Below are 24,410 nucleotides of genomic sequence, written 5' to 3'. Positions count from 1 at the left end.
GGTAGCAGATTCAGCCCGGAAAGACCAACAAATTCAGCCCTTAAGAAACCTCAGTTTTCAGCCCTAAACCTGCAGATTTTCAGCGACAAAGACCCACAGAAAACAGTCCCCAAATCAGCGTTCTTGGACCTGCAGCAGATTTCAGCCCATAGCGTTTTTGGACAGCACTAGAAAGATTGCAGATTTCAGCCCTTAGGTCGACTTCGTCATCCCCGTCGTCATCACCGACATAGCCTGGACTTGCATCAGTCACATGCATTCCTATTGTACCAGATTGTGCAATCATAAGTAGACCACTCTCGCCGACGAGTGGGGCCTTCGGAGGAGGGTTTTACAACGTCTCTGGTGTCGTATCTCTCTTCTCTCTCTATCTCTCAGTCTCATACACTTGCACGCACAGTGTCCATTCACTTTGTTTGTGATCATAGCATTCTCTCATTAAGAACAGAAGGCTCTCCCTTCCATAAGAACAAAAGTAACCTTGAGCACAGTTCGGAGCACTCATCTTGAGCAAAGCGCAAACATTCATTCCGTTGCACCTTACAAAGGATGTGGATGCAGGTGTTGCCCGCTTTTTCTATCATGATCACATCCCCTTCATAAAGGCTCGGTAAGACTCATTCTCTCATGATTTGCCATCTCGATTCTCATTCTCATCTAAATAGTAAACCTAATACCTCTTGTGTGCATTGTGTAGGTCAGAGTACCTCAAGACAATGTGCACGAGGATTGGAGAGTATGAGGCACGCTATGTGCCACCCTCTTTCGAGGCCCTCCGCACTACTCTCCTCGATAGAGAGAAGGCCGTTGTGGAGATGGCAACCTTCAACATGAAGAGGCAATGGACGAAGTATGGCGTGACCCTCATTGCGGATGGATGGAGCGACACAAGGAGGAGGTCCATCCACGGCATTGTTGCCTATTCCAAAGGGGAGATGTATTTTGCCCACTCCCATGATGCCACAGAGACAAGGAAATCAACAAATTCCTTGCAGGCGAGTGGGCATCTGCCATAGAGACCATTGGGTCGGACCTTGTGATAGGTCTAGTCACCGATGGGGAGGCATCAAACAGGGCAGCCAGAGCTATTTTGGAAGGCGCTTATCCTCACATCACGGTGTCCTTTTGCATGGCACATTGCCTTAACAACCTCTTAAAGGATTTCAGCAAACTACCTTCGATAGAGCCTCTTATTGCATCCACGTCCAAGGTGGTTGCTTTCATCAACAACCACAACATACTTCGAGCAGAGTTCTTGAAGCGGTCGGGGGGCAAAGTGCTTCTAAAGTATTGTGAGACACGCTTCGTCTACAACTATCTAATGGTAAGCCGCTTTGTAGAGTGTCAAAGTGCAGTGCGGCAGCTCTTCATCAGTACAGAGTTTGCTGAGACTTCCCATGCAAGTACAATCGTAGGGATCATTTGTACAGGGAAGGTAGAGGATCCTGAGTTCTAGGAGTCCCTAAAGACTATTGACAAAATGGTGAAACCAGTGATCCACTTGCTTAGAGTGATGGATGGTATGCAACCTTGCATTGGCAAGGTCTATGAAGCAATGGATCGCATGGTCGAGGCGCTTGAAGATCATGAGAAGGACCCAGATAGGCTCGAAGAAATCAAAGACCTTTGCAGTAGCAGCAAGTGGAATGCCTATAGTTCACCTCTTCATGGTGCAGCTTTTGTGTTGGACCCAGAGTTCCATGGTGCAGGGCAGGAGCATGATTCAGAGGTACACACACATTAAAACACCATCTTGAAGAAGCTTCACCTTGATTGTGACATGAGCGCAAAATCAAGGATCAGCTCCATTTTAAAGGGATATACGAGGATCATTTGGGACAACCGATGCCCAAATTGATCGAACCAAGCTTTCCTCCGTCTTGTGGTGGCAAGAAAATGGTTCAAATGGTCCCGATTTTCAGCGACTTGCCGTCCGTATTCTCAGCCAAGCGGTGCTCCTCTTGCTTGGAGCAATTGTGGAGTGTACACTGTATATAGCCACATTGCATGTAACAAACTGCTGACGTGTCGACCTACTGAAGAACGGAGCTACCGGCCGAGGGGCCTAAACCCGAAGAAGAACAAGCAACAGAAGAAGTGTCACAGAGTGATGACGTGGTTGCCCGAGTGCAGAAAACCCTAACCCTAATTTCTGCCAAAAACCCTAATTCTAGAAACCCTAACCCTAAAACCTGCCAAACCCTAATTTCTGCCAAAAACCCTAACTGCTGCAAACCCTAATTCTGAAAACCCTAACCCTAAAACCTGCAAACCCTAATTTCTGCCAAAAACCCTAACCCTAAGGCAACAGACATTCCGAAAATTGCGCTGGCTGATGACGTGGCAGGCTGTACGGATTTCCATAAATTGCGCTGGCAGCTTTTGGCATTGCTTTTTGGCCATAAGCTTTTGAGTTTGAAAACTTTTCATGTAAACTGCTTTTTGGACCAGAAGCTTTTGATTTTGAAAGCTTTTCATGTAAACTGCTTTTTAGGCCAAGGGCCTTTAAATATGAGGCTAGGGCTCATTCTCTGGCATGCTTTTTGGAGAAGGTGCAGAGTCTGGAGTACCGGCTTGTACTGTGTTGATGCAATATAAAGAAATACCGAAAGGGGCGCCAAGGTTTGGGGCCAATACTCTCTGGGGTGGAATTCCGCCACTCCGTGTCGCGTGCCGTCTCTCTCTCCATTTCACTTCAGTTGTTATTTGAAGTGCTTAAAGTTGTTCAATCTGTTCTTTTCTATTGGCACGTGGTGCCCCGCCTTGTGACATTGCATCTAGAAAGAGAAACCGACTTGGAGCGGAGAAAGCAAATGACCTTAAGAATGCTTTGCAAGTCAATATCCAAAGTGACGGATCCTTTTCTACAGTGGGAGATGGAGGCAGAGGCAAAGGTGCTTGGAGAGGCAGGAGGATCTACGCATGAGGATGAGCCTATGCAGGAGGATTGGGATGATATTCACGACGTCCAAGAATCCACTACAGATTGGGAGGTGTGATGCTCTTCTATCCGTACCCACAGGTGAACATCAGGCATGAGTCATGACTCATTGCTCATTGGTTTTTGATATTTGTTTCCTTTGTGGCCGCCGGCTTTGCCCCCTTTTTGTATTGCACTACCATATGAGTGATTGAGTTTTGACATGTCACATAGTGACTCTTACAGTTGTTATTTAGAAATTAGCACTCTAGCCTCTACATGTCTTTTTGTAGCGCCTTGGCTGGCCTTGTAAGCCATCTTTATAATCTATGATCTATCATCTTTTTGGTCCAAGCTTTTGTGTGGAGTCTGAACTCTATTCTTCAACTTTGAGTTAATGTTCTTTCTATGAAGAATCAAGATGCTTTTGTAAAGAATGATCCCAATTCATGTATTGAGTATTGCCCAATCGCGTGTAAGCCTTAAGACTTAAGAATCATTGCAAAGATGCTAAAATAGGATTCTACTTAGACTAATGGATGTGTATGGCTCTCTACTAACATATAGGTTAAATCCAACCTAATTTAAGCATATTTTAAGCTTACCATTCCAGCCCCCATTCCCATTCCCCTTTTTGAGGGGGGGGGGGGGGGGGGGGGGGGGGGGTCCAGAAACGTTCCTGAGGCCCCCGTTCTCGTTCCGGGTAACTTGGGTAACTTTGTTGCTTTGTACTTGACTTGTCCGAGTGCAGGAACTGAAAGACGAAATAATTGCAGCATTTCGGTCTCATAAATCTCTCTAGACAGGATTGCAATAAGGATTAGTTAATCGGGCATCCGTGAGGTCCGGAATGGATCTAGATGCGATTACTAAATACGTTGCCGATTAATCATGGTCTGAGATTTGGAATGAATTTGAATGTGATTTGTTATGTGATGTCCTGTGATGTCAAGTGATGTCCTGTGATGTCCAGTGATGTGACTGTCGATTTATACAAGTGCTAGATGTGTCGTGTCTAGTGCATCGGTATTAACAGTCTGTCTATTTTTGCAGGTGTAATCGAGGGCGATTACAATTCTTTCAAGAGGGGGATATGTCACAAACTGGTGACATGGCAGCCCTACAAGTTGTCCCAACTTATTGGCCAAGAGACGAGGGGACCCCGGGGACATAAGAAAATAATGCAAAGTGGTTGCTAACGTGGCTGGCGTACGGATTTCCGCAAATCATGTTGACTGTACGGATCTCCGCCAATCACGCTGACAATCGTACGGACTGGCCGGGAATTACACTAATAGCTTTTTGCAAGTTTGGACGCCCAGTTGCTTTTGGAAACTTATTTCTTTTGGAATTTAAAGCTTTTGGGGGCTCTACTTTTAGCAACCCTATGTAACTTTTATAAGTGGCCTTAGGGGCTCACTTCTCAGAGCCTCAAGATGCAGAGTCTGAAAGTGAGACCCGCGGGCCCTCTTTGTACTTTGAACACAGATAAAAAGAAATACTGAAAGGGACGCCATTCTTTGGGGCCAATACCTGTGGGCACAAAACTATGCCGGGCCGTGTCGTCTTTATACTGTTTTGAAGTGAATCTCTACTATGTCATGGTAAAATCTTGACTTGGGGTGTCCAAGTTTGTTACAGGAGTTCTATGCACAATTCCTTCCTTCAACCTATGAGGAAGAGGTAAAGAAAGAATGGGATCGACTCTCACAGTCAATGAGAACGAATGTCACGTGCACATCTAACCCTATGTGCATGTGGACAAGCTACTTCAAGTCTAGGGTTCAGGTTAGCTTAGGAAGTGTTCTGGCACCTTTGTGAGCCTGTGAGAAGGCCGTGCATATCCAGGCACTTATATCCTCTGGTTGCACACAGCATGACAGTCAGTATCCATCATGAGCATTTTACAGTGCACAGAACCCATTTTCCCTATTTATCCATTTTTCACTTATTATTAATAATTGACTTTTGTTGGAAAACTCGGAAGGGAAAATTTCCTAAGCATCTATAAACACCTAGCGCTAGCACTTTTTGGCAGAAGAGGCAGCAGAAGTTCTAGCAACTTGCGGTGCACCTTCTCAGCAAGATTGGCACGAGGCCTAGCATTTTCCAGCCAGGAAGCAAATAGCGTTTTGGTTGCACACCAGTTTAGCATTTTCTACAACAGATTCAGCATAGCGTTTTCAACAGACAGCAGACTTGGCTTTTTTGCTGCAGTTCACCTGGCATTTTTTCAGATTGCCTAGCCTTTGCAATTTTCCAGCGTCAAATCAGCCCATTGCATCAGCGTTTTCAATTTTCAGCACTTAGACACAGCAGATCCCGTCCCTAGCCTCGCAGATCTTACCTACCCGCAGTAGATTCTCGCTGTACCGTCAAATCAACCAGCGTTTTAAGATTCAACCCCGCTGTCCACAGATTTCAGCATCTGCGTTTTCAACGCATCATCGTCGCGTCGTCGCCATCGTCGACACAGTGTCAGAATTCAGCAGCACTTAGCAGATTTACAGAATTCAGCCCTAGCGTTTTCAGATTTCAGCCCGTCCTCGTCCTCGTCGTCGCCCCATCATTGTCGTCGACATCGTCGGCAAGTCCATTGCATTTAGACCATTGTACCAGATTTGTGCAATCAATAGCATAGACCTCTCTCGCAATAGAGAGGGGGGCCCTTGGAGGAGGGTTTGAGAACCGTCTGGTGTCGTATTCTTCTCTCTCTCTCTCTCTCTCTCTCTCTCTCTGTTCGGAGCACGCTGGCCAGGCATGCACGACGCCCGGTCAGACTACTAACCATGGAGGAAATTGATGAGATTCACCAACGACCGATGCTAGATCTCTTGTGATTCAGCCATCCCAACAAGCCACCCAAATTTTCCCGCTTAGTCTTATGCTTGGCTCACATCGACCAACTTAGGCCCCCATAGTAGATATCTTTGTTTTGTACTGTTATTAGGCTATTTTGTTACTCTGACTTTGTATCAGATCCACCACTTTGTAACTTTCGGGTCTCATAGGTCATTATGGCCTTTTGAAGACGTTAATATAACATTTCATTTCATTTCTCTCTCTCTCTCTCAGCACCTTCATTCACAGTGTCATTCACTTTGTTTGTGATCATTGCACTCTCACTAAAGGAACGGAAGGCTCTTCCTTCCGTAAGTAAAAGGAACCCTTGAGCACAGTTCGGAGCACTCATTGAGAGCGGACCGTGCACTTAGCGGCCGGCCAATCGACGTGAGGTGGGAAAAGCAACCTTGGTGTGAGTGCAAGGCCACCAAGGGGTGCGTCCGTAGTGTAGAGTCGAGCTCGGATAAGAGAAAAGCATTCTCTACCACAGATTGCAAGCTAAAGAAAGAACTCAAGTACCTCAAGAACCTCAAGACCTCAAGAACTCAAGAACCAAGAACCTCAAGACCCCAAGTTCCTCGAGAACTTAAGTACCCAAGATCTCAGTGTATGGTCATCACCCGAAGCGAAATGAATACTTTGCGTGAAGGTGATGAGCATGGAGGTGGTGAAGAAGAATTTTCCCCACCAGGAGGTTTTCCGACCCTCCCTCTTCCCCATCTACACCACAGTTTGCACCAAATCCTATGGAGGCTTTGGTCAAGACGATGATGGACATGATGCTACAATAAGAAGCACAACACGCCGCTTTGGATCGCGAGCACGAAGAAAGAAAGAAAGCCTTAGAGCGTGAGCGTGAGCAAGCGCGTTTGGCGGCCAAAGAAAGAAAGATAGCCTTTGAGCGTGAGCGTGAGCAGGCGTGCTTGGCGGCCGAAGAAAGAAAGGCAGCTATTGAGCTAGAGCGTGAGTAAGCACGCGAAGCCCAACGAATAGTGGCCAAAGACAGACGAGCAGCCTTGGAGTTAGAGCGTGAGGCGCAGAGAAACCAACGCATGCAAGAGTTGGTCCTACAAGTACTCACCTTGAAGCCCGAGCCGATCAAAGATGTTGGCAGTTCATCAGGTAGCACAAGCAGACATTCGGACTCCAACAACCCCATCACTGAGAAGTTGACGTTCAGTAAGTACGACGGTAAGATGGATGCTAGTGTTATTCATTCTTGGTTGCATCAATTTAATGCTTTTTTTGCGACAAATAAGAAGACAAGGAATAGCAAGGTTTTGATGGCAGCCATACACCTTGCTGGTGATGCCATTAATTGGTATCACACATGGCGCACCTAGAAGAAGACGTGCCCCTATCCTTCAATTTGGGCCAACTTCCAAAACACAGTGTAACAGGGAATGGACGGAACACAACCCAAACGTTCCAAAACGGTGTTCCGGACGAGTCCCATTCCCAAAACGGAGTCGGGGGAACGGAACACCGTTCCGGAACAGGGTGTAACCAGAACGGTATTTCGGAACAGAGAGAACAAGACGGAATGCAGGGCGGAGCGGGCAAAAGTAGGCATTTGGAGGCAGATTTGGGGTTGTTTGGGAGGGAGGGAGGGAGGGGAGGAGGGCCATACTTGGGGCAATTTGAGGGTAGGTTTGGAGACAGATTTAGGGACAGTTTTGGGGTTGTTTAGGAGTTGATTTTGGACTAAGCTGAATGGAGGTAATACAAGCCTTAATTTAGCCGACCGTTCCGGCCCTGTTCCCGTTCCGGGGGCCCCTTCTCCTCCCCGTTCCCGTCTCATTCCCGACCCTCCCGTTCCCGTTCTCTATTTCCGTTCCGAGTAACTACACGAAGACAAGCTCAAGGCACGGTTTATGCCACCTCAGTACTTAGCGCGGTTAAAAGAAGATTGGCACAATCTCAAGCAAAATGGTATGCCAGTCATGTCTTTCTCTAACCTTGTTTTGCAGCTCGGCACCCAATTACGCAAATCGGATGATGAGCATAAAGAGACATTCCTTTTTAGGTTGGACGAATATATCAAGTTTGATTTAGAAGTCTTCGACCCCGTGGATCTCAACAAGGCGGTAGCAATTGCTCTCTCCCAAGAGATGAAGCACAACAAAGGAAAGCCTAAGAAGAACAAGTCTTCTCACAGTACCTCTCAGACGCCTCAGAACCCACAAAACAGTAAGAACGGTAACTCTTCTAGCAAATCTTCCTCTAGTCTTTCGGAAAAGAACTCTCAAAATGAATAACACACTTACTAAACCTAAGCTAACCCCATATGAGGAAGCCGCACAAGGAATTTTAGAAGGATACATAACGGCAAAAGAACAAGTCATTTATTCTAGGGAAGGTCATTGTTATCAATGCCACGTCAAGGATCATATAAAGAGCACATGTCCTAACAACCCATCCAACGAACCTAAAGAACCCACAGAACCCACATCCTTTGTTAATGCCATAAATGAGAACACTAGTGTGTTCCAAGTTTCTCATGATCATCCAGTTGATGAGTCTCTCATAAAATCTTATGATCATGTGAATGGTCAACACATGGTGGTCTTGTTTGATTCAGGCAGTATGCATGATGTGATTGGTGACTCTCTTGTTGAAAGAGCCCGCTTGGAACTCCTCTCGAGGTGTCGGGCTTCGCTCCCCGTATGGACTCTCTCATTGCACGAGAATGCCTTGATGTGTTATTCACTGTTCAACAAGCGTCCTTTCACAAAAAATTTGTAGTGTCTCCTCTTTCAGGATGTGATACGCTTCTTGGCATTCGATGGTTTCGTAAGCATAACCCTCTCATTGATTGGGCGGACAATAATTTCACTTTCAATGCCAAAAGTGACTCTCCCATTGTCATTCGTGGAGAGACTAGTCCATGTCTTAAGCATCTCTCCAGCTTATTATTGGAGTGGCTTGCAAGGATGCAAGCACAATAGTGAGAGCAAATTTTGCATATAGTTTTAGAAATTGCCTCAACTTACAAATCATAACAACTTACAACATGATTCAGTAATTTAATGCAAGTAAAAGATTATGCTCCCTGCCTCTCATAGCTTGTAAAGCCTTTTTTCTTTTTTTTAACTTGGCAGGAAAAATTTATTAGAATTTTATGACATATTTGCTCATTTTGGACCCCTTGAAGGCAAGAGGCAATGAGAGAGTTCACAGAATCCAACCTGAAAACGAATGATCCCACTTGATACACGTGGTGGATTGGATTGCAGTGCAGCAACCGCAGAAATAAGAGCATTTCGTGCATCAGATAAGGATATAACAGATTGCAATGTGCGGGTTTCACACAGAAGAACCGGGCCTTCAAGATCCCCTAGACCGCAGAAATTCTGCACCGAGGGCTTGACTGTGGTTGCAGCGCCAGTGCAACAAAACGTTTGAAGCTGTTAAATCAAAAAGACAAATCAATTATACAAAGCAAGTGAATGCAAAAATTTGTGAAGGTTTAGAAAAAGGATTTATGCGACAGACAATGATTATCTTTTCAGTACACTTCAAGATTAGCTGCCATGAAAGCTAGTAGCTGCTGTGCGCATACACAACTACAAATTGTATTATGCCAGAACTAAAGAAATTTTCTACACTGCGTAATGTATTTAATGCAGCTTGTTCTATCTGCACATTTACATATCTGCTTGCCGAACGAGAGATATCTCTCCATATAGCTTTCCCATTTGCATGCAAGCACCTGCCATACTGTGCATTTGCAGAAAAAAGGCTAATAGTATGCAGAAGATAAGGTAGGCGCACCATCTATACATGGGTTGTGAGAAGAAGGATGAGCATTCACGTACCCTTGCAGCACAACTATATCGGTGGCTTTCTCGATATAATGAAGAGGCGGGGAGGCAGAGAGAGTGTGTTGAGTAAGCGAGCTTGGTGACCAAAGCTCCGCCATGACGGGGAGAGTCGGGAAGAGCTGGGCTCGTGGCAAAAGCGACGAGGCCCAGCTCCATATCAGTCTGAGGGGAAATGCGGGGAAATGCAGTAGGTTCTGCTACGGACGGGAGGGGTCTCTCGCTCCCCTCGCGCTACCGTTGCTGTATATATAATTCCTTAGGCATAGGTTGGATAACTGGGATAACTATTTTTGAGATGCGTGTTCAGTGAGAAGATTACAATTAAATAAATCCCACATGTTGAGCCTCGGTGTCTCCCTCATAAAATTTCAATCCTATCATGTCCTTTCACCATTACCTCAAAGAGATATAGTTAGCGTTACCTCACCTCAAAGAGGTAAAGTTAGCATTACCTCCATTTTATCAATTCCATCATGTCTTATCATTACCTCAATCAATGAAGCCTTCCCTCCTTGTGTGTATGAGCCACAGTGTCTCCCTCTGAAATATTCAATTGAATCAATCCTATCATGTCACCTCACCACTACCTCAAAGAGGTAAAGTTAGTGTTACCTCACCTCAAAGAGGTAAAGTTAGCAGTACCTCCTCCCTCTGTGTGTGTGTGTGTGTGTGTGTGTGTGAGAGAGAGAGAGAGAGAGAAAATTTCAATCAAAGCAATCTCATCACGTCTTGTCTTACCATTACCCCCTCCCATGGAGACCTCTTATACCAGATTACTCTCTCGGCGGATTATCGAGCTCATACTAGAAGATGAAAGGTAACAATGGATCTTGGTAAGTCTTTTTGGCTGAGGAATCCCAAACTCCAAGCGAAGTTTTTCGAGCGATGATAAAATCGAGCGAGTCAATGAGAGACACTTGATTAGAACACACATAGCCAAGAGCTCCTATATGTCACTCATTTCTGTAAGTCACTCATTTCTTCACTTGAGAGACTAAATCAATTGGCCCTAGACCTCCTAAGATGGTGATTAATTTAAGAATGGATATGTGAAGCAAGAGGTAGGTACTAGCAAGCCCGACACTGGATAACTCTTGAGCTTGTTCTTTCTTGTGTTTTTTGCTAGCAAGTAGAAGAAGCCTCATAGCTTTTTCATTGCCCAAAGGAATTCTCTAAGTTTATGAAAATCGATTTTCCCTAACATTGTTGACATTTTGTCTATAGGCTTTCATGTACATTAGCGCTCGACCTTGACGCCGCCCCCCCCCCCCCCCCCCCCCCCCCCCTCACTTTTGCACTATATTTGAATATTCTTCAACTATTTGCTTAATTATAGCAGGCCTATTATATTTCAAATTTTTGCTTAATTATAGCTGAACTTAGACCTTAGTATTTTTCAATTGTTTGCTTAATTATAGTAGACCTTAGTATTTTTCAACTCTTTGCTCATGGGACAACTTTATTAATCAACTATCGTGAATATTTTAGCGTGCTGCAAATTGAGACCGTCACCTATTTCTTGCTATTTGTTGAACAGTATCAGTAGCCTCATTGAGTTTTATAAGGAATCCAGCAAGCTCACAAAAGACAAAATGGAAAGTCGACTACTGCATGTTTGTCTCCCCACCTTTCGTGAAAGGGAGAATCTTCATAAAATCCATTAATATTTTGCTCCCCACTTTTTATAAATCCCCCCCTCCCCCCTCTTTATCTCTCATTGTACATGCAATAAACAAAGACGCCAAAGTCCAAATCCTCTGTTTGCATGTGGAAAACTTCTCCCTCCTCTCTCTCTCTCTCTCTCTCTCTCTCTCTCTCTCTCTCTCTGTGTGAATGTGCATCCCGTCTTTGATGACTCTATGGAAATTCATGTGATGTAGCTTGCACATAGAAAGACTCTACCCCTTCTCAGCAAGGCAACAAGGCTGCCCACCACCGCATCCACATCCAGTAGTGCCACCGCCATCAAGTGCAAAGATTGTTGGGGGTAGGGTTTTGTTTCTTTAAAGAGGCAACTCTCTCTCTCTCTCTCTCTCTCTCTCTCTCTCTCTCTCTCTCTCTCTCTCTCTCTCTCTCTCTGATGGCTTCTGAAACCCTATGATGAGTAGGTGCAGGAAGTGTTTCCACCCAACTCATAATGGTGTGTGGTCAGGGTGAGAATCTAAATTGCTAATCATAAATTTTTTGCTAACAATAAGTACATTCGAGCTTCCGCTCTCTCTCTTTCTCTCCTTATATAGTAAAAAATATATCCCTCAAAGGGTCTACGCCAGTGCAAACCATTTGAGGGAAATTTTTTTTAATAACACATTGAAGAGCTTTAGAGTAGATCCAAAGAAAATTTTTGCAAAGTGCTGATTTTTTTTACAATTTAACTCTATTTTCTTATATTTTTCAAGCGAATTTTTTCCTTCTCCGCCTGAAATAACCAGCTCAAGGCTAAGGTGATGCGCACTTTTCCCGAACATTGGCCGGGTGCGGATGATTCGAGATAGTTTATTTTATAAAAAAAGCATCTAAGTGCACATTGAAGAGTTTTAACAAGTAAAAGGCTTTTGCATTGACTATATATATATATATATATATATATATATATATATATATAGAGAGAGAGAGAGAGAGAGAGAGAGAGAGAGGGAGAGAGAGTAAAAAATAAATAAAAGTCTTTGACTTTGAATTCACTAATAGAAGGTAAGGAGAGAGTTTTTATAAAAAAAACCGGCTCAGATCCTTTGGGGAGGGTTTTTTTTATAAAAACTCTCTCCTTACCTTGTGTTAGTGAATTCAAAAGTCAAAGACTTTTATTTTTATTTTGTCCAAGGCTCCATGGGAGCCGCTCGCCTTCGGTTGAGGAATGTTTCTAAGTGCTGCCAGTGTTGTGGCCATGCGACTTCGGAGGAAGTCTGGTGCAAGGGTTGCGGCTTGGGCGTGGGGAACAGGAAATGCTTTTGGAGTTTGGGAGCTACTACATCCTTGGTCGGTCCTTGGGTGTTGGTGCATCTTGCCACCTCAGAATGCAGGGCCCGTAATATCATGCAGAAGGGCTTCTTGGGTTGGCAACCTTCATCGGCAACTGGATTGTGAGGCTTTTAGCTTGGCTTATTTGGGCCGTTGGTTATCCTGCAGGCAGGTGGTTGATGCTGGTTGATAGCACACAATGCTCGGATTTGTATGCAGTGATTGTGGGGGGCAAGGTGGGTTGGAGGGAGTGGGCTATTAATGTGGCAGATGCTCAGATCACTAGTGGCACCCTCTTCCTTGTCTTGCTTGATGATGGGTGTGGCGCCCTTCCTTGCCATGAGAGGTTGATGGTTGTCCTTGCTGGTTCGTTTGGTCGGCTGGAACTTTGAAGTGGTTTTTTCTATTTGGTGGTGTTGGTATGAGTCTCTCCTTTTTTGGGATGGAGGTCATCTTGTTTCTTCTTCTTGCAGCAATATTTGGAATGGCTTCCTGGGCATGGTGGTCGACGTTGGCAGCGGGCCTCCGTGGTGGCTCTCAGAGAAGGCTCATCGGTGATGGGGACATTGGGCCCCGCCCTGTGCTCGACATGCTTAGAGATCTTATATTTCTCTTTTGGTTGTTGTGGTATGCGCATGTTCTCCTTCTAGTTATTATGCGGATCTGTAGTGGTTGTTGATGTCTATCGGTTGGTGTTATGGTCAGGTAGGGGCTCCCTGTAAAAGCCCGTTGTAAGGTTTTTTGTGTATTGTTCGTGCTTTTGTTGTATGATGTCATGGCTCGGTGGAAAAATGGCTCTCTTTGCAACCGGCTAGTGTTTGGGAATTTGTGCCTTATCTTAGCCTTGATCCGGTTGATGGGAGCCGGAGAAGGACAAAATTTTCTTTAAAAATCTAAGAAAATAGAGTTAAATTGCAAAAAATGTTGGCACTTTGTAAAATTTTCTATTTGAATCTACCCTCACAACAATTTCGTATGCTTTTGAAATTGATTTTTCTAAGTATTGGCATCGGTGCACACCCTTTGAGGATTTTTTTTATTGAGAGAGAGAGAGAGAGAGAGAGAGAGAGAGAGAGAGAGAGTCGCTTCTTTCTTTTCCATTTTTATACACATCGAAGAGTTTTTTTAAAAAAAGGTCCATTCACTTTTGTATATTAGAATGGCTTCTAAATCCCTTGTCACACTAAGGCGCCAGTCCCACCCTCTTTTTGCAGATGGTTATTAACGATGTTGTCACACTCGACTTGGAAACAAAAGTTGCACATTTTTCTTACTGAGTGGGAGTAGCAAGGGTGGTTAAATCTCTGGCTTAATTGCTGTCTATTAGGGTTCAATGCCTCTAAAACTCACACATGCACTTTTTGAATGTTGTTCGTTGCTTGGAGAACTTGGTCATGTATGCGAGGCCATCCTTCTGACTTGAGGTGGAGGCAAACATTTTCTTTTTCATCTGCAAATGACTGGCTACCACCTCCACATGGTTTGTGCTTCCTTTCCCTAGTGTGACATGGGCCTAAGACACATTGATTTTCTCATTCAAGAATACGATGAACTCTCTCTCTCTCTCTCTCTCTCTCTCTCTCTCTCTCTCTCATGGAGAAGAGGGCTCAACAATTACGCTTCTAACAATTTTAAAAGTCTCAAAAATGAATAGAGACCATCCCAAGGAACCTTACCCTTTTGTGAGTTTTAACATTCAATATTTCTCAACAATTAGGCTTCTGACACATGGTGCTTCTCAAGACCTCATTCTCCCTCTTCTCAATGCCATCATTGCATGTCTCTCTCAATTATCAGAGTTAGATACTATGTATATATTAAAGATTCTCTCCCCTTCATTTTTCTACCTAACTAACAACCCTCACCCACATGTATGCCTTGCCTCGCTTGTGCAGCACACTGCACCTTGGAGCTTGCTTTGCTTTGTTAGTAGCTTACACCTTAGCCTACATTCACAAGCACATGTGCAGAATGAGAATGAGAATGAGAGAGAGAGAGAGAGAGAGAGAGAGAGAGAGAGAGAGAGAGAGATCATGTGAGAGGAGACATAGTCTTGTGCATTAAGGTCAATGAGAGAAGAGAGCGCATTTGCAGCAGGAGAGAAAGAGTGAGGGGATACAAGAAGAGAGACAAAGAGCATGCGGTATATCTACACCCTATAGCTCTTGGGGTCAAAGATTCATAAGTCGTGTCTCTTGAATAAGGATGTGAAGATGAGAATCGACACACATAGATCACTGCTCTATTAGAGAGAGAGAGAGAGAGAGAGAGAGAGAGAGAGAGAGAGAGAGAATAGAAGAAAACTATAGACATGGTCCCTACGTGGCATGCCCCCCTCTACTTAATCCATCATGTTGAGGATGGGGCTCAAACTGCACCACATAGGAAAACATAAGCCCATATCATATAAATATCCGCTCGAATTTTTGGTTCGCTCGGAGAATGTCGCTTGGTGTATGGTAAGACTCTTTTTGGCCTACCCAAAGGGCTAGGCCATATTGATGCCTTGGCTTAGCCAAATTTCCCCAGGTCTTTTGTTTTTTTAAATTTCAGTTTTTGGCATTCCCATAGGGTGCCATAGTGTGTTTTAGGCGTAACAAAAATCCCAACTTTATTTACCATCCTTCATAATTATTATATTGACTCACTTGAGCTAACAATCACTTATCAGAAAGAGAAGCGTGTAAAACAAGTGATGAGAATTGTCTTGTCATGAGGTTTGAAGATCTAAACCATCATAAGTTAGATATTGCACATTATCATAAGTGAGATATTGAGGCTCAATTCACCATGTTCTTGTTGGGTTGCCTCCACCTAGCAACCTACTCATCCGCTATCGTGTACAAGTGACTTTGAGACCAATAGAAGTAACTCAACCTATCTTCTTTTACAAGTCTAGTGACAATAGTCGGGTTTTACGGATGGTGCAGCTACTCACGTTCAATTTTCAATGGTTTCATTTGCATTTGACCTAAAGTAGAGCCCTCTAATGGCCAAGTTCTTGAATTTTGTTGGAGATTGTAAGCGCAGTGGAGAGCATCGAGTGCTCTTTGTAAACTGGCTCTTTTCAACTAAAATTGCATTTAAATTTCACATGTTTGTTGAACCACATGCAAGCTGATCGAAGGCATTATGGTGGTGCGGATGCTATATGCATGTGGTGTAGTTGAAAATGGAGCAAGGGAAGTAGTGGTGATAAGTGCATCAGTTGGTCATTGACACCCAACAGGCAAGTCATGAGATTGCAATGCTCTTTGAAGTGAGCTAATATGGTTATAAGAGAAAGGACTTTAATGAGGGGTGAAATTTTGTGGCCTTCCAATAAGAAAGATCTTAGCATTTATTTATGTTTTTTAAAGATTCGGAGATAAGGTCATGATGCTTTCAAGTAGCTTGTGAATTATCGTACTCTTTATTTCTTCCCACAAGTAAAAGTGATCTCAATATCTTGTGTTTTTGTGCAATACTCAAAGAGTCAGTGAGTAGACGGAGCCAAAAAGAATTACAATTACCCCATCCTCAAAGTCGAGCCATGGAAACATTACACCTTAATAGTTTGGCTATACAAGGAGCCACCCTTACAAAGTAGTCGTATAGAATAATAAATTCGAAGGAGCAAAAGAGTTCAACCTGCATGGAGATGCCACAATGGAAGGAGAGCTACCACCTCATTGACCCATGTCCGCACACAAAAGCAATCGACCTAAACCTTGTATTCCCAACCACTGCTCATATGGGAGCCAGCTCCACACTCTTAGCGATCCAACACACTACTGCCATGTGATCTCGATATGTTAAATCAAGTTCTATCGTAGAAAAGTGCTCTCTCAATTTGATTTGAAGATTCTCAAGATTTTGACTTTGACAGCTCATTTTGACATTTCATTGATGTACACTCACACATTTTAAACTGCTTTTCATTGGGAGACCATCTTCAAACAAGTGAAAGAGTCACGACGGCTTTCAAAAACAATAAGAAAGTGATAGAATTGTTTAAATTGGTATCAGTGTTTGGGAAAGGATTGCATCAGCTTAGTCTTGAGCCGATTGAAAATTGAGACTAGCTAGCTACAAACCATGGTAAACGAAAAACGGATGAAATATGAGAAAGTCGTCCAAATAGTTTGCAAATCTCAAAATTTCTGCTAGTATTTCCGGTTTTTTTCTTTGTGAGGAGGAAACTCGATTAGCAACCGCTTAATAAAAGAGACTTTCTTGAATGTTAACACTAATTAGAATCAAGCTATAAAATGCAAAAAATGTAAAGCCATGTGAAGTTGTGAAATGTAAGGTGAAATAAAAAGAACTAATTAATATATATGTATGTGTAGATTTTATTAGAATTATGCAAGGTGAAGCTTCACTTTAGCATTCTAAAACAATAGAATGCAAAAAAAACATATATGTTGTGTGTATGTGTGTGTAAAATTTACTAAAATTATGTAAGGTGAAACTTCATTTTAGCATTGTAAAACAATAGAATGCAAGAAAAGTAAAGACAGGATGTGAAATGAAAGGTAAGTCTCCATCATGCACTGAAAACTATGAAAGTCTCCCTAGCCCATACCAACACTAAGGGTTTCTTTTAGAAAGCCAAAAAAAAATAGTCCTTAAAAGAACATTTATGTTTGTTTTGCTAAGTCCTAAATGTGACGAGTTTTTGGACTACATAGGAGTCCTTAGTAAAGAGTTGGATGTTGGTTGCATTTGTGGACTATTGGATAAAGCTTGCATATTAGTGCAACATGACAAAAAAATTTCTTTTTTAATATTTCTTTTAGGTCTTTGTGAGAGGTGTTAACATTTGTGTACCTCTCCCTTTAAAGAGGGCCATTGAATATTGGGTCACGCACAATCTTTCTAGTCCTCTTCCACCTTTATTTTTCTCAATTTGCTACAATGCTTCGAGGTGGTTTTTCAAACAATATTTTATATATTTTTGGAATATATTATAATTTAAATAGTTTATTATTGCACTTTTTTCAAGAAACATAACCTTTTATTGTGATAACAAATGTTTTAGAAAATTAGTCACTTTCTTGTTTTCTCTTACAAGAAAATCTTTTATTATTAAATTGTTCTCATAGCCTTATGTAGGCCATACTGAACTTTCACCTTGCTTTATGTGAGAATCGAGATGCTCTCTCAGCTCAAGGTAATAATTCCTTCATAGTTTCCTTCACTTTCAATAAGGTGCTCTCTCAATTTGGTTTGAAGATTCTCAAGGTTTGGACTTTGACAACTCATTAAACAATTTCATTGATGTACACTCACACATTTTGAACTCCTTTTCATTGGGAGGCCATCGTCCAAAAAAATTAGTCCTTAAAAGAAAATTTAGGTTTATTTTGCTAAGTCCTAAAGGACGACTCCTTTTCATTGGGAGGCCATCTTCAAAAAAATAGTTTTTTTATGTGAGGTGCTCTCTCAACTCGAAGTAATGAATCCTTTAATACGAGTTTAATGCTTTCATTTCTCTAAAAATAAGCATGATAATATATCTTTTAAGATTTTTGAAATAGTTTAAAAAGATGGATGATAGCATGATAGGATAACTTTATAAGATTTTATAGTTACTAGTATGTGACCCGCGCGTTGCTACAGCTAATTAGAAATAGGATAAGTCTGTGACACTTTCATCCCTTCTCTTTCCCCAAGGTGGCACATGTGCAAACATTCTCTATGCATCTATGAGGTAGTGCCAAATATATTCTTGGATGCTTCATTATTAACTAAGATCATCCTCCAAAGCTACGATAAGGCAACTATAATAACTAACTATCAATAGTGACATCTCATATAGAAAAATGGGGGAGATGACATCTAAACCCTCTGAGAAGACAATCCAATGAAAATCCACCCACATCAATGTGTTAATCCTTACATCCTTTTTGAAACATAAAGTAATTGTTGGCTGCTTTAAGTTGCTATTTTGTTCCATTGATCAAGTTATCCTTTGATGTTCATTGGTTGGCAAATGACTTAGAGGTGATACATTTTTTTGCTCGTAGCATGGCCTAATTGTTGTAGAATCTATAGATGGGATGTATAACCTTGGTGTAGATGGTGTATAATTTATGAGGATTTGCAGACTTGCATATCACATAATATCCAATCATAATTTTTAAGATTTCGTTGTTCAATTAGCCAAGAAAGCTGATGCATGAGTTTATATATATATATATATATATATATATATATATATATATATATATATATATATATATATATCACTCTCTCTTTCTCTCTCTCTCTCTCAAAGCAAAAGGGAATCTTCACATACAACATTGTTCACCCTCTCTCTCTCTCTCTCTCTCTCTTTCTCTTTGAGTAACAAATCTTGAGTTTGACTTGTCACATCGATTTCTAAGACCCCTTGGTTTTTTTCTACATTAGATTATTCTCATGTGTATTTGTGAGTGTATACATCTCTTCTCTCTCTCTCTCTCTCTCTCTCTCTCTCTCTCACACACACACACACACACACACACACACATACACACATACACATATATATATATATGTGTGCACACACACACACATGTGTTGAAATTGACCTATATACCATCCCAAAAGCTGAATCACATAAGAATACCTACTGTGCTCTTGGTAGCCTCGAGGAGAGAATAAATATGTAGTTTTCAGCACCTCAAGGCTCGCAGCTTAAGCTTCAGGCTGTTTTGTAATTTCTTTGAGATTTAAATACATTCACTTACTAATGTGAGTTTGGCCAAAAGAAAATATTTGAAAATACACTTGCACAAATCAATATTGGTCTTAAAAAAACCCTTTGAAAAAACAAAGGCAAATTTATATTTAAAATTAGATTTTCATTAAACAATAAAATATCCACAACAATTATCATTTTTTTGTTATGTGCACTTAAGCTGAACCTATTACTTTATGTAAAGTAGAAAGCCTTTTAACTTTACATTTTTCAAAGTCTTTTTGTTGTCTGTAGTTAAATGGGTTCAGTTACTTTGTGTAAAGTAGAAAGTCTTTGATTTTCAATCCCAAAAGTCTTTTCATTTCCTACAATGCTACTATTCACTTTTGCATTTTAAATCTTTCTACTTTGACTTTTGCATTTTAGAATAGAGGTCTTATAAGGTTTTCTCTTTTAAGTGAAGGAGTGAATGACACATGGAGGGTCTCTCTTCCTTTAAAAATTTAAGGTGCTTCATATATAGTACTAGTATGTGACCTGCGCGTTGCTGCGGTGGATTTATGTTTGTGTCATGTAATATCACAATGAATTCTCCATCAATATATACAATTTTGTATCATATCTAGTAATATATACAATTTTTAATCTATTTGATGATGATAACACCAATATGACAAAGGAATTAAGGTGGACTTATGCACTATTGCATGCACTCAAGTACGCTATAGGTTCACCTTTGATGAAGATCATAGAAGAGTCTCTCTCTCTCTCTCTCTCTCTCTCTCTCCACACATCTTGAGTTAAAGAAGACTTGCTGGCTAGATCTTTGAGGTCACTTATAACAGCTCTTAATTTCAACACTAGTCAGAGAATACATAAGTTCTATTAGGGATTTTTCAATGAAGCTCTCTCTCTCTCTCTCTCTCTCTCTCTCTCTCTCTCTCGCACACACACACATGCGCGCACACGAAATTTGTGCTCAACTTATGCGTATCATCTCTTGTGTCGATTTAATTTTTTCATATATTCTCTCTCTCTCTCTCTCTCTCTCTCTCTCTCTCTCTTCAAAACATGAGTTCAATGCAAATTTGAAATCTTTTGGGGTTCCAACTATATTGGAATATATTTTCTTCTTTTGCTCCTCTCTCTCTCTCTCTCTCTCACACACACACACACACACACACACACACACACACACACGCACACGCGTGCGCACACACACACACACAATGTGCACTTGAGTTCAAGACTATGGGTACAAATTGGAAAGCACTTGTGATTGTTCTTCCTATGTCGTTGTGAGTGTGTGTGTGTGTGGGTGCACTCAAATCATCAAAGACTTGTAGCATAGATGCTAAGTACTCTTTTTCGTTTGTGCTATTGTTTCTAGTACTTTTTTCAATCCCCAGCCCCCACCTATCTCTCTCTCTCTCTCTCTCTCTCTCTCACACACACACACACACACACACACACACACACACACACATACACACACACTCTCTCTCTCTTACTCATTACAATGAAGAGATAGAGGACTCTCTCTTCCAATCTGCTTATGTACATATTATGGCTGGCAGTCGTACCATCTTCTACACGAGTATGGAATTTCTCGCTCTCACACACACGTAATCAAGTAGGGACTCTCTCTCTCTCTCTCTCTCTCTCTCTCACACACACACACACACACACACCCACACACACACACACACAAAATGTGCACACACCTTACTCATGCTAGTGGGAATCTCTCTCTCTCACACACACATCAAAAAAAATTTAAATCGTAACAAGTTGGAGCAAATACAACACACACACACAATGTGCACACACCTTACTCATGCTTAGTGGGAATCTCTCCCTCTCTCTCCCACACATCAAGAAATTTTTAATTGTAACAGGGTGGAGCGAATAGAGGGCCCCCCTATAGGCCCTCTAAAAGCACCATTGTCAGGTCCTTTACTTGCTTGACATGGGCCTTATATGCTTTTGATTTTCTTGATGTGCAATGAACTTGCACATCGATGCCGAGTCTAGTGACTCCTTCTATTTTCTTAGAGGATGCTCCAACCACCTTCCACATCCTTGATACTCCTTCTAAATTGGCTGCTTCAAGTAAGATTCCCGATTGGCATGTGCTTCTCTGCATGTGCCAAAGTAGCCTACTATGACTCCAACTTGGGGGCAATTGTGTTAAGCGATGAAGGGCACATTAAATTAAATTCCCTTTATAGGACCTATGGGAAGTCCTCACTAAGCAATTCCATAAGGGAGAGTTCTTCTTCTTCTCTCTCTCTCTCTCTCTCTCTCTCTCTCTCTCTCTCTCTCTCTCCCTCTCTCCCTCCAATAAGGTCCTACAAAGGTTGATGTAGCTGTAACTTGTCATCAGAGCATGCAAAAAAACATTTTCTCTAGCCAAAGAAAATTAGGACACACTCAAAACTCTTCAACTTTTTAGGTCTTATGTCAATATTTACTCTAGATATTGTTGGTTTTCTTCAAGGTAGATTCAGAATCTAGTCAAGATTTTGCACACAATGGCCACAAATCTCTCTATATCTCTGTCTCTCTATCCAGTAGGAGCCACAAAACCAGACGTTAGCAACTCTCTCTCTCTCTCTCTACGATGAAGTCAGGCTACATGGAAAGATGGCACATGCAATATGACTCTCTCTCTCTCTCTCTCTCTCTCTCTCTCTCTCTCTCTCTCTCAACGATGAAGTCAGGCTACATGGAAAGATGGCACATGCAATACGACAGGCGGGGGTGCATTGTGCTAGGATGCAAGTCATGTTAATAGCTAAACACCGAGAAAGTGCACCAAATTTGCCTCAGGTAGGCTACGTGATCACTGGCAACATCCATTTTTTGTAGCCTCCTTTAATGAACGATGCATGGAGGGATCTATTGGCCTTGAAAACTCTCTCTCTCTCTCTCTCTCTCTCTCTCTCTCTCTCACAACAACAACAAAGTTGTACTATATGGAAAGCTGGCACGTGGAATACAATAGGCAGGGGCGCATTGTGCTAGGATGCACGTCATGTTAATAGCTGAAATTCGAGCAAATACACCAAATTTTCCTCAGATAGGCTATGTGATCACGTGCAACATCCATTTTTTGCAGTCTCCTCTAACAAAAGATGCACGGAGGGATCTATTAGCCTTGAAATTTTTAGTCTCTTTAATAAACTTACCTCCATACCAAGTTTTTGAGGACTCAAGAGCCTCTCTCTCTCTCTCTCTCTCTCTCTCTCTCTCCCCCCCCCAAGTGGCGAGAGAAATGCTTGATTTTTTCCCCCACCAAAACTTGGCAAATCTATAAATGAGAAATTTTAGAGGTAAATTGACTAAATTTGAAGGCTTCCAAAAAAACATCTCTAAATTTTGTAGGCTTTCTCACCTTCAAATTGAAAAATTGGAGGTAAATCTGAAAATTTAAAGACTAAACTAAACCTAGTGTTTTTTTAGTACAGGGCAAGAGGCCTCTCTCTCTCTCTCTCTCTCTCTCTCTCTCTCTCTCACACACACACACACACACACACACACACACACACACCAGTGTTTGGGAAAAGTGTGTCTTAATTGGTTAAGAAATCAAAATAGCCGGTTGAAAGGAGGGGAATAGGTTTTTTTTCAAATAGAGTTAAAATTGCAAAAAATACCAATTATTTCTGAAAAGTCATGTTTGAATCTACCCTAAAGGCAATTTTGTATGTTTGCAAAATTGTTTTTTTCTTGAACACACACATACACACACACACTACATGGCTTGCACATTGATGATGTGTGTGTGTGTGTGTGTGTGTGTGTGTGTGTCTACCATGTTGGTGTCTCCGACGTTGGGTGGACTCCCCCCCCTCTCTCTCTCTCTCTCACACACACACACACACACACACACACACAAAATCACGATCGTCGTAGCTTGGATTCTCTCTCTCTCTCTCTCTCACACACACACACACACACACACATGTGTGTGTGCAACTATGGACTCATGTGGCTCTTTGAAAAAATGCTAAGCAAATGCATGCACGAGGAAGAGGCTGCAAGCTATACGCTCGTTGGAGAGTTGGATTCCAATTTGACAGCACATGTTAGTGCTTGTTGCTCGAGAAAAAAAAAGGGAGTTTTGAAGGGCCATTGAACTTCAAAAAGCTTCATTAGTTGGAATCTTGCGAGATTCCATTGGTAGACAAAATCCTTAGCTTAAAGGCATCACACACGAAGCTCAAACCTCAGACCCGCACCCTCCAAATGCATCGATTGGACTGAGCCAGCGTACCACAAACAACATGCTTCTCCAGGGCTCATGCACAAGCCAAAATAACAAGCTTGCTCGTTTATCATCGTGTCCCAACCAACTTTGACTACCCCTCTGCGAGTCCACATTGCTACCCTTTCATCCACTTGCCTTACCCATGCCATGCAATAATCACCCCCTACTACCCGCCAAAACGGCCCAATTTTAATTTTCCATTCAAACCAAAAAGTATCTCACTGAAATTCTCCCAAAACAAATGCCTCAAAATCGTACCGGACATACTACTGGCTACTGGCTCGTCCTCTAGATATCATGAGGAATCTCTAAGAGATCCCCCTTCCTCGCCTTTATTCCTAAGCTAATGGACCAACAGCATGAGAAGTCATCAGCAACTCAAAATGCAGATTGAAATTTGAACCCTAGTCATCTCGAATTTGAACGTAGTGCAGCTGCGCTACACCATGCAGACGAATGCTCACGGTGCTGGTTGTGTGCTTTTTGTTGTTGAACATACCTAACAGCCGCGCCTCCCCCCCCCCCCCCCTCCCCCGGCGGCCCCTTCTTCTGCATGTACAAATTCGGCACACGCATTGCTGCTCCCTTTGTCTTGTTCGCATGGAATCAGTTATCGCGCATAGCGGCATACGTCTGTCATCACTGCCTCACACGTGTTTGTTGCCAGAGGGTATCGACTTAGATTCAGTTTTTTTAATGATTTTACACCAGCTAGGGTCCCCTACTAAGCCATCATTCAATTGGTTTTCACCAAAAGGAAAAAGTAAAGTATTCACCAAAAGGAAAAAGTAAAGTATGGCCTGAAAGAAAAAAAAAACAACCAAATCTATTTTTTAAACTTCAGAAGAAGTTGAAAGTTTAAGGCTGAAAAGATTTGTAAGTTCCAAGATTCATAAAATAGAGACAAAGTAAAGTGTGGCTTGA

At 42.2% G+C, this 24,410-nt stretch overlaps 1 protein-coding gene across 2 annotated transcripts in view; it reads right to left on the bottom strand.

The window, feature by feature from the left end:
* Nucleotides 1-9,836, bottom strand: part of PHYLLO (2-oxoglutarate decarboxylase/hydro-lyase/magnesium ion-binding protein) — a 174,853-nt gene extending 165,017 nt beyond the window's left edge. Inside the window, exons 1-2 of one of the 2 annotated variants that reach the window (XM_086505356.1) lie at nt 9,583-9,836; nt 8,953-9,171 (exon numbers count right to left, since the gene is read on the bottom strand). In XM_086505356.1, coding sequence (XP_086361482.1) covers nt 8,953-9,171; nt 9,583-9,744 — 381 coding nt within the window. In that variant the 5' untranslated portion in view covers nt 9,745-9,836. The remainder of the gene's footprint in view (nt 1-8,952; nt 9,172-9,582) is intronic. The other variant, XM_086505355.1, reaches the window with a different exon arrangement.
* Between the last annotated feature and the right edge of the window lie 14,574 nt (nt 9,837-24,410).

Source organism: Adiantum capillus-veneris, chromosome 29 (genome assembly GCF_014529385.1).
Source record: "Adiantum capillus-veneris isolate H3 chromosome 29, ASM1452938v2, whole genome shotgun sequence".
Taxonomy (NCBI): domain Eukaryota; kingdom Viridiplantae; phylum Streptophyta; class Polypodiopsida; order Polypodiales; family Pteridaceae; genus Adiantum; species Adiantum capillus-veneris.
The sequence above is the reverse complement of the archived record's forward strand: the minus strand, read 5'-3'. Positions and strand labels throughout refer to the sequence as shown.